The sequence below is a fragment of the Notolepis coatsorum genome (assembly GCF_963971535.1).
Source record: "Notolepis coatsorum genome assembly, chromosome: 9".
NCBI classification, from domain to species: Eukaryota; Metazoa; Chordata; class Actinopteri; order Aulopiformes; family Paralepididae; genus Notolepis; species Notolepis coatsorum.
The window spans coordinates 137835215-137848085 of record NC_140173.1 but is presented as its reverse complement, the minus strand read 5'-3'; the positions used below and the strand labels follow the sequence as shown (position 1 = coordinate 137848085).

Below are 12871 nucleotides of genomic sequence, written 5' to 3'. Positions count from 1 at the left end.
TATACAGGTCCACTCGCTCTTTGGCCTGGAGCTCCTCGGGTGCAGCTTCACGTGGGGTCAACCACCCTGGATAAGCGTCCAGCTGATGCCCGAAACGATGGGGGTGCTGATTACTATAGAACTCTTACCGCACGAGGCACTACATATGAATAGACTATTATTAGCTTAATAGAATACGTCCAACTCGACGATATAGTGCCAAATATGACTATTCAAATATTAATATACACGATGTCTCAATGCCGATACTGGGCCGAATTGGCCTTACTGCCCACACGTGGTTCGCGGGGAGGCTTTTGCGTCTGTCACTCTGTTGGAGGGTAAGGAACTGGACTAAAAAAAAGCTCTACTTTAATAGCGCAGTATATATACGCACTATGAACAAATAGTACCATTAGTGGTGCGGTAGACATATTCCTACGCGGAACTAGGACTTGTCCATACATGTTGAGCGGTACGATTGAACCTGGTCTGAGGGGTATGGCGACCTGGCACCAAGGTCTCGTCCAATGGTAGAATGGAGACTATTATGGGATGTTCAGTAGACTAGAAGGGATATTCAATGCATATTGTACAAGGAATATACAAGGGATATCAGGGGATATACAAATACAATTAAATATATATATATATAAATAAATATATATATTCGGTTTAATCTGATCCTTCAGAACAGTTAGGGTTAGGGTAATTCGTAAATATATTCCCTTCTTTCCTGTGGTCACTTTCCAAATAGTACTTTATTTACATATTTTAAACAAGATTGGACTGGTTAATTGGTAGACAAAGTTTATTTGTATATACACTTTTTTATGAATAACATTTATTATGTATCTCAAAAAAGAAATCTGATATTTAAAATTATTCTTTTCACACACACTTTTGTCTACCAATTAAGGGATGATAAATATTTGAAATAAAATAAAATTTCTTGACAGTTCCCACAGCAAATCTTGTGTTTCTACCTCTAACAGAAAACAATCTGGGGCTTTTCCTTAACACACTAAATACAGTTATTAGTATTTAAATGTGATGTGCTTTTATGTTGATTAACATTATAATTTACTGCATTTTGAGCAGAGCTCTGAACCAACCTTTCCATTAGCGGTGCATCCAACTTTCTCAGTAGGTGGCACTAACACAAGATTTGATTGCTTTTTTATTTTCTGTGCAGTAGCTTATTCAGGACCTTAATTCATGACTTTAGACTGCGAGTAAAATGGTTGCATATGCAAGAATTTTGGGGGGTGCATGTTCATATTTGACTTGGTGGCACTAGTGCGAGTGAGCGAGAAATTGCATGGTGATGCAACTGTAATTCAACATCAGATCTAGTTTGTCTATATCTCAGTGTTTTGCTTGTTCTCCTTTCTTCTCCCTTACTTTCTCTGTTTCACTGCCTCTCTCTCTCTCTCTCTCTCTCTCTCTCTCTCTCTCTCTCTCTCTCTCTCTCTCTCTCTCTCTCTCTCCCTAGCCCCCCTGCCAACCACCATGGCTACCACAACCGTGGCTACAAACCTTACCAATGTCGATTTGGCGATGCTAATCTCCCCAGTGATGGTGGTCGTCGTGCCGACCATCTACCTGCTGGTGTTTGTCTGCAGTACCCCCTGTAACCTGCTATCCATGGGGGCGCTGCTGAGTATAGACTATAAACATCACACCACCACCAGTATCCTGGCAATTAATCTGTGTCTCTCAGACCTGATATACAGTGTCTTCCTGCCATTACAGGTGAGACAACATCCAGACTGAACCTGTCTGAATTGCAATTAGGAAAATTTGAAAATGATATCACTTGACTTTTTGTTTATAATTCCTTTTTTTTAAACCTTTGGATGCCCAACCCGAGTTTTCTCGGGTTTACCCCCCGCGGGTTGAATGCCCATAACGAGAATATTCGTTTTTTCTCGTTTTTTAAAATTTATTAGCGATCTGAATTCATATTTCATCAACCGAGTCTACCGTTGGAAAATCAGCCACCCCAGGCGCTCAGATGTGAAAAAAGCGCCCCCTATCGTCTCCCAGATGGTAATTCACCCTTTTGGATTGGACTCAATGAAAATGAATGTGAAAAAAAGACCCGGACTCCACATTTGACTTCTCACTCATGTAACCGGGGTCGATCAGCTTCATGCTGGACCCTCAGAGCAGCGGGGATTATGTGTTTTTACAGTATACTCGTGGGATCAATAAAAGGATAGATTTTTTCTAATGGCGATCAGGAATTAGAATAATCCATTTGGATACCATCTGATCTCAGGTAAGGAATCTATTTGACCAGTATTAGGATAATCAGACCCGTTTTCACTGAGATATAAGCTTTTTCTTTTTTTTGTGATATGGCTGTTTGACTCTAAGAGCGATCAGGAACTGAGAGAATCGATTTTCAGCGTGCGGCACTAGCGTGCACACGTACACATATACTATCGATTATCTAGCGTTTATTTGAAAACGATTCATAAATAGGCCGACAAATGACAACGTTCTAGAATATTACATTTACATATTTATTTAAATATATCATTTTTAACAACACTACAGGTGTACTGTAATTAACTTTAAAAAATTATGCTGTGGTGCTTTGCCACACAGTCATGCATGTAAAGCGAGTAGAGGAGGGTGCTCAGAACACAACCCTGGGAGGCACCTGTGTTGAGAGTGATTGATGAGGAGGTGCAGTTACCTGCTCTCACCACTCGGGGTCTTCCTGTCAGGAAGTCCAAGACCCACTGGCAGAGGTCGTAGTTCAAGCTCAGGTCTCTGTTCAAGCTCAGGTCTCAGTTCAAGCTCAGGACGAGCTTGGAGGGGACTACAATGAAAATCGTCTTGTTCAAACTTGATGGATTTTATGTTGATTTGGTATGAAAATTACGTAAAATGTTACAACAGTTATTGTAATAATTCTGACTAAAACCCTTTGATCAATACAATCAAACCTTACAGAAAACCAATCTGCTTTCCCCAAAACATAATCTACTCAGATTACCTTGATTGGCCCATCAGTCAGTCTGTCAGTAGCTGTAAGGGATATCAGATAAGTAATGAAACTAGTTTGCGTTTGCTTCAATTTACTTCGTTTTTGTGTTACAAAAATATCCACAGAAACTGTGACAATTTATTTATCACCTGCTAGCACAGTTAGCCCATGTTAATCTCCCATAGTAACCGGTCATACTGGGCTTGTGAATTAGTTTGAAAGCTTCATGTATTATGATTTATGATACTTGATATCTCCATTCAAAGAACAGAGAGCCACGCCCCCTCACCATACTAGAGTTTGCTCTGCTCAGAGAGGTATAAAACATTATATAAAACAATTATAACTAATCAAATGATACACCTGAAGCTGCAAAAATTACACTCCTGAGATTAACATTCCACAATAAGCTTTTTCTGACTAAATTAACATCATTGTATCGCTCTTTAGGAAAAGTTGGTATTGTTCAAAAATATATTTAGACATGGTCCTCAAAATGAATGGAAGTAAATTCAGTAGCTTACTTGTACTTTCGAAGGTGAGACTGCTGATCTTTACTTACTTACTACTGCTTACTGTTACACCCCCAGACCAGCTCAGGTCTGGGAGAATCAATGTCCCAGGGTCATGCCGCCATCTAGCGGCCATCTGCAGAAGCTGCAGTCAACATTGACCCTACGTCAGGGGTCTCAAACTCGCGGCCCGCGGGCCAATTGCGGCCCGCGGGATGATATTTTGCGGCGCGAGAGTTGGACGTTTTATTTATTTTATCACTTGTAGGCTACCATAGCGCAGGCTCATGACAGCAACGTTATGTTAGTGACTTGGTTGAAACGTGATTCCGGAGTGATATCAAGTAAAGTGGAAGCAAATGCATCCTCGCTCCTCTGACTGCGAGCAGTGCTCTGCATGTCCGGCTGCACTGCCACTGTCTGTCTGTGTACGAGTCTGGTCCAATCACATACGCGTCCCGTCAGCGTTTTTCCCCCTCAGCCACAGTCTGCGAATCAGAGGCAGAGTAGGGGAGTAGGGCGGGTCTTCACGGACTGCATGTCGTATCTCAGTTCAAGTCGGAGCAGAGTTGACAGCGCATCTACATTAAACTCGCTCCCAGTTTTATCTCTGTGAGATAAATGTAGCTATTAGCCTATTTTCGCCAGCAGGCAGCCAGCAGAAAAATATGGCATTTTCAAAGATGGTCAGTAAAAGAAAAGTCGACTGCAATTCAAAGGTGTATGGACGGCAAAATATGCGTTCATCCTGAGTCCCAGCCAGGGGCGTAGCTGGAGATTCTGGGCCCCATGAAAGAATCAATTTGTGGGCCCCCAATCTATAAAAAAATGTGGGGCCCCCAATCTATAAAAAAATTTGGGGCATTTATTTATTGATGAAAACGCATAATATGGTTTTTACTAATTTTTTTTATAATACAGGCAATTATACTTTTGAGTCATCTACATTAACTTACTTTAGGATAATAATAAAACCATATTAATAAAAAGATAATAATAGTGTTCTTTGGGCCCCCCCCCAGTGCTGGGCCCTTGGAATCATCCTACCCCCCCCCCCCCCCCAGCTACTCCCCTGGTCCCAGCACCAAACCAATTATGTGACTATAATGCCAAGAAACGGTAGCTATTTGAAAATAATGTATGACTGAAGTGATGGAGACCATGTTTGAAGGCAAACAAAAGCAAATCCCCCTCAGATCGCACAGCAACCAGAATAACTGAAATACTGGCTGGTGATTTGATTAAACAGCTTTGTGATAGAATACAAAAAATGCACAGTGCATTTCCATAGCTGTGGATGAGTCCACTGACGCCACTGAGAAGCCTGAAGAACCGTTCATGTTCTGAAGAACTGTTCATGTTCTGAAATGTTATTGCTAAATATTGAGAAGATGGATCAGTTGTACTTTTTTTTTGAATACTTGAAACCCTTTTTTTGTGGAATATTTGATGCGGCCCAGCCTCACCCAGACTCTACCTCCAGCGGCCCCCAGGTAAATTGAGTTTGAGACCCCTGCCCTACGTGCTCATATTAATAATATTTTGTTGTGGCAATTAGTGTCTATGTTAGAAGTGTTGTCTGTTTAGGTTTTCTCTGTGTTGGCATTTTGATTCTGTGTGTTGTATTAGTTTAGTCCTTGTTCCGGTATTGTTGATTATTGTTTTAGTTCTAGTGCCTTCTTCCCCCAGGTGTTTTCCATTAGTAATCAGTGTTAATTAGTGTCTGTATTTATTGCTTGTGGTTTGTTGGGATCATTGTGGCGTCATTGTCTCCTCGTTTTCCCCGTGTCGTGCCTGCCTTCCCTGTTGTTGTCAAGTGAGTTCATGCCTGTCTACCCCTGTCGTTTTCTTGTTTTCCTTCGTTGTTTAGTTAGTACTAGTGCCTTTCGTTTGTATTGTATTTTGGATTACTCAGTAAAGCTCCCTTCATCAAGTATCACCCTTCGTCTCTGTCTCGGTTCTCTCTTCCTTGTCTGCAACTGTGTTCTCCTCACCTTCATCGTCACCCCCGTTCGTAACAGCTTACTACTGTATCTCCCTGCTACAGTTCTGCAGCTATAGGGAGATGTAGTCTGACGTCACTTTAGTTTCCCGTGTGGTCCACCCGTATAGGGATTTATTATTGGGAAAATGTATTATCGGCTATTGTAATAATTCTGCCTCATGAACATTGATTGATTGATTGAAAACTTTATTAACAGATTGCAGAATGGGTACAATACAGTACATCTCAATACACACAATTGTTAAGGGGATGGAGACCAGAGAAAGACTTTCATCTTGTTTACATCAGGGTCCCCCATTTTCAATTCATCAGGACATATATGACATACATGACATACAGTTAGACAGTACTGCTACATCTATACATTTATGACATACCAGATTTGCAAATACAGTACTGTTTGTGATACAAAAAGAGTCCAGAAAAGAGATTATATACATTTGACGTAAAAACTGTACATTGGAGGAGGTTGGGTGGGGTTGGGTGGATGGGGGGGGGGGACACTGTACATCTGTACAAGCAAAACTGTACATTGGAATATTGACAAAACCATACTAGGTAATTTACTGTACATTGGAGGGGGTTGGGTTAGGACATTTATGGGGGCCAGTTTCGAATTGCAGTCTCCCGTAGGTGTTCTTTGAGAGTGGTTTTGAAAGTGGGTAGTGATTCACATTCCTTTACAGCTTTGGGTAGGGCGTTCCACATTGATGTGGCATAATTGCGAAACGTGTTTAGTCCCTTGTTTGAGCCGAATCTGGGTTTAACATGATTTGTGGAGCTCCCTCTGGTGTTGTGATCGTGGTATTCACTGACCTTTGGGAAGTATTTTGACATGTACATGGGTACCTTGGTTGTGTAGTGTATCTTGTAGACCAGGCCCATTGCAAGTTGCTGTACTCTGTCGTCTACTCTAAGCCATCCTAGGTTGTCAAAGTGGGCAGGAGTGAGGTGGGTTCTAGGAGTAAGGTCAAGCAGTAGTCTGACCAGTTTGTTTTGAGATGTTTGTAATTTTGTTTTTAGCGCCTTTGAGGTGCTTTGGTACCATGAGGTGCAAGCATAGTCGTAGTACCCTTGAATGAGTGCTCCTGCCAGAGTCTTCAGGGTATTCTTGTTTACCAGAGAGGAGATCCGGTACAAGAATCGAGTTCATTGGTTGACTTTTTTTATTACATTGGATGCCATTTTGTCACAGGAAAGATTAGCCTCTAGGATGGAACCCAGCAGTGGCGGCTCACCACTAGGGGCGCTGGGGCGCCGCCCCCCCCCCTGGTTGAGAGCAATGAGAGAGTAGGAGAAGAAGAACTTGTGTTTTTTTATTTTAGATATTTTGAAGGCTTGAAGCCCTAAAAATAAACTAAGTAAGGGATAATGTATAGCTACGAGGTCATTGTCGCAAAATAATTGACCGACACAGAGTTTAAAATACAGAGGCGCCTCGCCGAGGTGTTTTAAACGTCAGTGAAGGTCAATTATTTTGCGACAATGATCGAGTATAGCTATACATTATCCCGCTTATTACATGGCTAACTTACTAACAATATACCTAATTCATTTTACATCGACTCGCAACACTGGTTCTGGGCTTCTGGCTCCGCTCGTCGCGCCGCTCCCTGTCATCGCCGGCAGCTTCGCCGGCGGCAGCACTGATGTCAGTGGGCTTGATTGCGAACAGCTGCGCACAGCGGTCATTATTGTGGGCTTGATTGCGAACAGCTGCGCACAGCGGTCATTATTGTGTGATAATTGACCGCTGCTAGGGGTAACGGAGCGCTATTGACCAATCACAAGCAAGCATTTCGGCGAATGTGGAAACGCCATGTAATAAACATGTTTAAAATGAATAATAATTACTATTAAAATGCACAATAACGTTAATATAGCAATAAATATAGTATAAATCATTGTTTTTTGCATGCTATTCTAATCTCCTCCCCCTCGTTTGTGATTGACGTCAGTTTGAATCCGGGGCATCCAGGGCGCTAGACAAAACGCACTGAGTAGGCGTCACTGCGCGCAAGCGGCCAATGTAATGAATCTAGTAAATACATTTGAGCCTATCAATGGTCATAAATATGATCTGGGGGGGGGCTTGGGGGGTCGCGGTTTCTGGCGCTCTGGACAAGCAAGCACTGCAGACGCACTGCACTCTGTGTGTTCACTCGTCACCAGTTGCATAAGACTTGCCTTGCCTGGTTTCGGTTTATAGTTAGCTACCATGGATAATTCTGTTAAATCCATCAAAGCAACACCATTTGAAAGACGGACACTCCAAGAAAAACTCAGATTGAAAGAACTTGGACCTGTTCAACCTGAGATCAGCATTCAGCAACCAGCCACAGACAGAGGAAGGCAATATATTCGGTCGTTTTCCAGAAGCTAGTTATTTCTTTTATTTTTTTAAGTGGATTAAGGCTTGTGGACAGCTGAATGTCTCGCCTCCTTCAACTCTTCTGATGGTAAGTCATATGTTTAATCTATGCAAGCCAGCCTTGGCTCTTTTAACAATATGCAAAATATGCTGTACTCATACTGAAGTTATTTTTGGTATATACTGTATACTAGGTCTTGTAACGATAGTTTGGATTCCACGTCATGCTGTGTGTGTGTGTGTGAGAGAGAGAGAGAAAGAGAGAGATAGAGGGGGATACTAATTAATTTCGCCGCAGGGGGGCATAATCACCCGGGACAATATAATGGTAACTTGTTTCAAATGACAAGATATACATCTGTGATTATTATTTGACGGATCTGAATACGGGCGAGAGAGAGAGAGAGAGAGAGAGAGAGAGAGAGAGAGAGAGAGAGAGAGAGAGAGAGAGAGAGAGAGAGAGAGTTTTGAGATCGGGGTGTGCGTGTTTGTGTAGGCGCTATTGGAAACCTGGCTGCATGGACTGTGATCATATGGCAATGGTGATAGTTGTACTATAACTGTACCTACTTAAATATTCGTACGCTTGTGGTTTCACCGACGCTCTGACGCACACAGTAGGCTACTCAGTGTGTGGTTTCGCGATGCGTGCGCATGCGCGTGTTTGTGTGCAGTGTGACATTGTGATACCTCGGTACATGTTAATTTTTGGTATCGACCCCCCTGGAGAAAAATTCACCAGCCGCCACTGGAACCCAGGTAGGTAATTTCATCTTTCCTCCACTGTAACTGAGAAGCCGTCGGTCTTGCTGAGTTTGTTATTTGAACCGAAGAGAATGGACTCTGTTTTGACCATGTAGCCGGTGTGATCTTGTCTGCGTTGTGTTTTAGTCGATTCGACCCCTGTTAAGGGATCGCCCTGAGTGGGAGTTGAACCCCGGACGCCCGCGTCACGGGCGGCATCACAGACCACTAAGCAAGAAGTGAAGCAAGAAGTGAATTCACTTCTTGCTTCCGGGTCTGGATGCCTCTGGGGAGTGAGTTTTACTTGCAGTACCGCTTACCATCCACAGCCACTGAACTACTTGTACCATCGTGACTGTGGATATACTGCGGTACCTCCGTTACACCCAGGTGTAATGATAGTTTGTTATCGGCGAGCCATGTGCAGATTTTGCCTAGTTCCGAGCTGAGGGTTTTTTCAACCTGTAACTTGTTCTTGTCAGAGACCAGCAGGGCTGAGTCGTCCGCAAACAGGAACAAGTTGCAGTCACAAGCTGACGACATGTAATTTGCATAAATTAGAGGTAATGAGAGGTAATGTCTCTCTCTCTCTCTCTCTTTGTGTCTCTCCAGGCGTTGTACCATCTGAGAGGGAACGACTGGCGTTGGGCCTCTCCTCTCTGCTCTGTCTCCACCAACATCCTGTTCTGTAACAGTTATGTATCCATCCTCACCATCACTGCCGTTGCCGTGGACAGATACTGCGGTGTGGTTCGCCCCCTGTGCACCAAACACTGGAGGACGCCCCTCCGGGCTGCCGTGGCTTGCATCCTCATCTGGGCTGTGGTCCTGATTACCCAGAGTCCTTTGCTCCAGGTGGACCTCACCTTTCGCATTCGGGAGCTCAACATCACCACGTGTTTCGACATCATCCCGCGCATGATGTTTAATAATAATATCCCCCTGACGGCGCTCTACTTTGTTACAAAGGCTGTGCTGTTCTACCTGTTGCCTTCCATCCTGCTGGTCAGTTGCTATGTGGCCGTTGCCAAGGCCCTGCGCAGGTCGATGGCGATAATCGGCAGTAATGAGAGGGCGGTGGCGGCAGGGCGGCGGGCTCTGACCGTAGTTACCTTGGCAACGGTGTGCATCGTGGTGTGCTACCTGCCAACCATCGTTCTGTTAGCGCTTCATGTTGTCTACAGCTTCTCAAATAAGGGTCTGTATCAGTACTATAAACTAGCGGTGGCCGTTAGCAGCCTCAACTGTTGCTTCGACCCCTTTGTGTACTATTTTGCATCCAAGGAGTTCCGGAAGAACCTGAGGCGCGTTACAGGGAGGTGCTGTGCGTGCTGCTGTGGCCCTCTAGTGGTGGGAGGAGACACGAGGCGGGACGGGATCTTCGGACTCGGATCTATAGCGCAGAAGAGCAACACCAGCAGAGAATGAATGAATTAATGAATGAATGAATGAATGAATGAATGAATGAATGAATGAATGAATGATGAATGAATGAATGAATGAATGAATGAATGAATGAATGAATGAATGAATGAATGAATGAATGAATGAATGAATGAAAACTTTATTTAACAGATTGCAGAATGGGTACAATACAGTACGGCTCAATACATACAATTGTTAAGGGGATGCAGACCTGAGAAATACATTTGTCTTGTTTCCATCAGGGTCCCCCATTTTCAATTCATATAGACATTTATGACATACACAACATACATGACATTTATGGCATAGGGACATATAGGTATTTAGTACTGATACATTTGTGACATAAACGGTATTCAAATATACAGTACTGTTACCCCTAGATCCTGACAGAGTATATACATATGATGGGGAGGGGACTGTACATTAGGAGGGGGTGGGTGGGTGGGAGAGAAATATACATACGGCGGGGAGGGAATATATACATGCGGTGGGGAGGAGATTGTCTATTAGGAGGTGGTGGGGGTTTTGGGCATTTACGGTGGCCTGTAGGATGGTCATGGCTAAAAGGTAGATTTCGTATAAACCTAAACCTCAATGGAGACGTCAGGCCCCACCTTAAAGGAGCTTTTCGCCAATTTTCAACCTTAATACTATCGTTCTGTTGTGAGGAGGACATGTGATAATTGGACACTTGGATAATTGTCTCGAGGGCTCAGCCACATCAGCAGCACCCCAAGAAATTCCTCCGGGTGACATCACAGAGAGGAGAGCAGACCTCTAGTGAACTGCATAGACTATTTCCTCAACTATTTTCAACTGTAGTAGGCCCAACTTGAATCTCCAAATCTCCTGGGCCTTTCGGTGTGGAGGGCGCATGTTCTCCCCGTGCTTGCAAGGGTTTCCCCCTTAAAAAAAACAATGGAAAAACATGCAGAACAGATCGCTAACGCTGTTGCGTCCCTGACGAAGACGGACAGGAGCAATTGGATTGGTCCCCGGGTGCGGCCCCACGCCGTAACCCGTGTCTGCTCCCGGATGCCCCTGGGGGGGAAGGACGATGGGATGGGTCAAGTGAAGAGAGGACATTTCAACAGAGACCCAAAAAATGCATGTGTGAGTGTGTGTGTGTCCAGGCACGTGCACACATAGAGCCCAAAGGGTGCTCGAGCACCTGCATTTTTGCGTTTTTTTTTTAACCCTTATGTGGTGTTAGGGTCTCCAGCGACCCGTTTCAAGGTTATAAAATGTAATAACTACCATGTAGTTGATTTTATTAGAACAAGGCTTTATGATATCCTCCACAACACATATATAAGCACAGCAAAACTATGTTTCACCATCTAGAAAATTCTGAAGGTATCTGCAGAAGAAAAAAAAGGTACGACTGTGGTGTTAGGGTCATTCTTGACCCGGCAAGGTAGAACTATACTATAAAAATACTAAATATAAATAAATAAAATAATAATAAATATACTAAACTTTTTTTCAGAAGTTATATTCTAATATTGTTCTATTATAGTCAGAAAACATTATTATCTATGGGTTTCACATTTAGTATATTATGATTGAACAACCTCATTTTTATCTTAAAAATAAGGGACATGATGTGTCTCGGGGGCCATAAAATCAAATTACAATGGGATTATATAGTTATGAATGCATATAATGTTAGTTAGGATGTAGTATCAACTATATTGAGTGATACTCCTTTCTTTTTAGTGGTCAGGACTGAGTTAGACCCCGGGTCAACATTGACCCACTAACAACGGTCAGTGGTGCCAATTCCTAACACAACATGAGGGTTAAGTCAGTGATAAAAGTGTCTTTCAAGGATAAGTGAGCTCCTGCACTGATTATTATAGTTCAATATTCAATATTTGATCAGCAAAACCCCCCAAAAAGCATAAAAAGGGGGCCCCCGCCCAAAAAGGGCCCCCAAAAAACGGGCTTGCGCGTTTCGCGCATTCGCTTTGCACGCGCACAGGTCCATTGCCCTTTTCAGCCTTTGAGCACCTGCCCCTCTAAAGTCCTGTGCACGTCCCTGTATGTGTCGCCCATCTCACATCTGTGTGTCGCTGCATGATGATGTAGCAATGTGCTACAAATAAAGACTTCTTCAAAGACCAGTTCCATTCATTCATTCATTCATTGAGGAAAGTTGAAGAACTGGTTAACCCTTTACTATCACAAAACCGACGGTCGCCGTCGTTAACCGGCTGTCGTGTGGCAGTGAAAGGGTTAACCTTCTGTGTGTCGCCGCAGTGAAAGGGTTAACCGTTTGGTAGTACGGCGGTGAAAGGGTTAATGGCGATTGAGGGCTAACCTGTAGATGTACTCGTGATTGGTTCCTCTGTCGTCAGCCATCAGACTAAATTAAAACATGATGTGAAGGTATTAAGCTATCAAACTATGATCTAGGGCTGGGAGATATGAATGTATAAAGTCATGAATCCGTGCAAAGAAAGACATTTTTGAATAAAATGGCACCATGACGATTATCTTACAAGATCAAAACATAAAGAAAATATTGCAATTTGTGTTGGAAACTAAATACTGTCAAATACCATTAAAAAAGATGTATGATTTTTTGGCCATATCGCCCTGCCCTAACTATGAACTCTCTCTCTCTCACACACACACGCACACGCACACGATGCACGCACGCACGCACGCACGCACGCACGCACGCACGCACGCACACACGCACACACACACACACACGCACACACACACACACACACACACACACATAGCTGACTGATTATCCTGCGTGATTATATCATATGGTTTACATGTGTATTGGACTGGACGTGGTGTTGGACTTGACTTGG

At 43.4% G+C, this 12871-nt stretch overlaps 1 protein-coding gene across 1 annotated transcript; it reads left to right on the top strand.

Moving 5' to 3' along the window:
* Positions 1–1539: 1539 nt before the first annotated feature.
* LOC311234777 (S-geranylgeranyl-glutathione receptor P2RY8-like) lies at positions 1540–10040 on the top strand (the record flags this gene model as incomplete). Its single annotated transcript, XM_084322021.1, has 2 exons — positions 1540–1734; positions 9225–10040. 2 exons carry the CDS (start codon positions 1540–1542, stop codon positions 10038–10040), a joined length of 1011 nt encoding a protein of 336 aa, XP_084178147.1.
* Positions 10041–12871: the final 2831 nt, after the last annotated feature.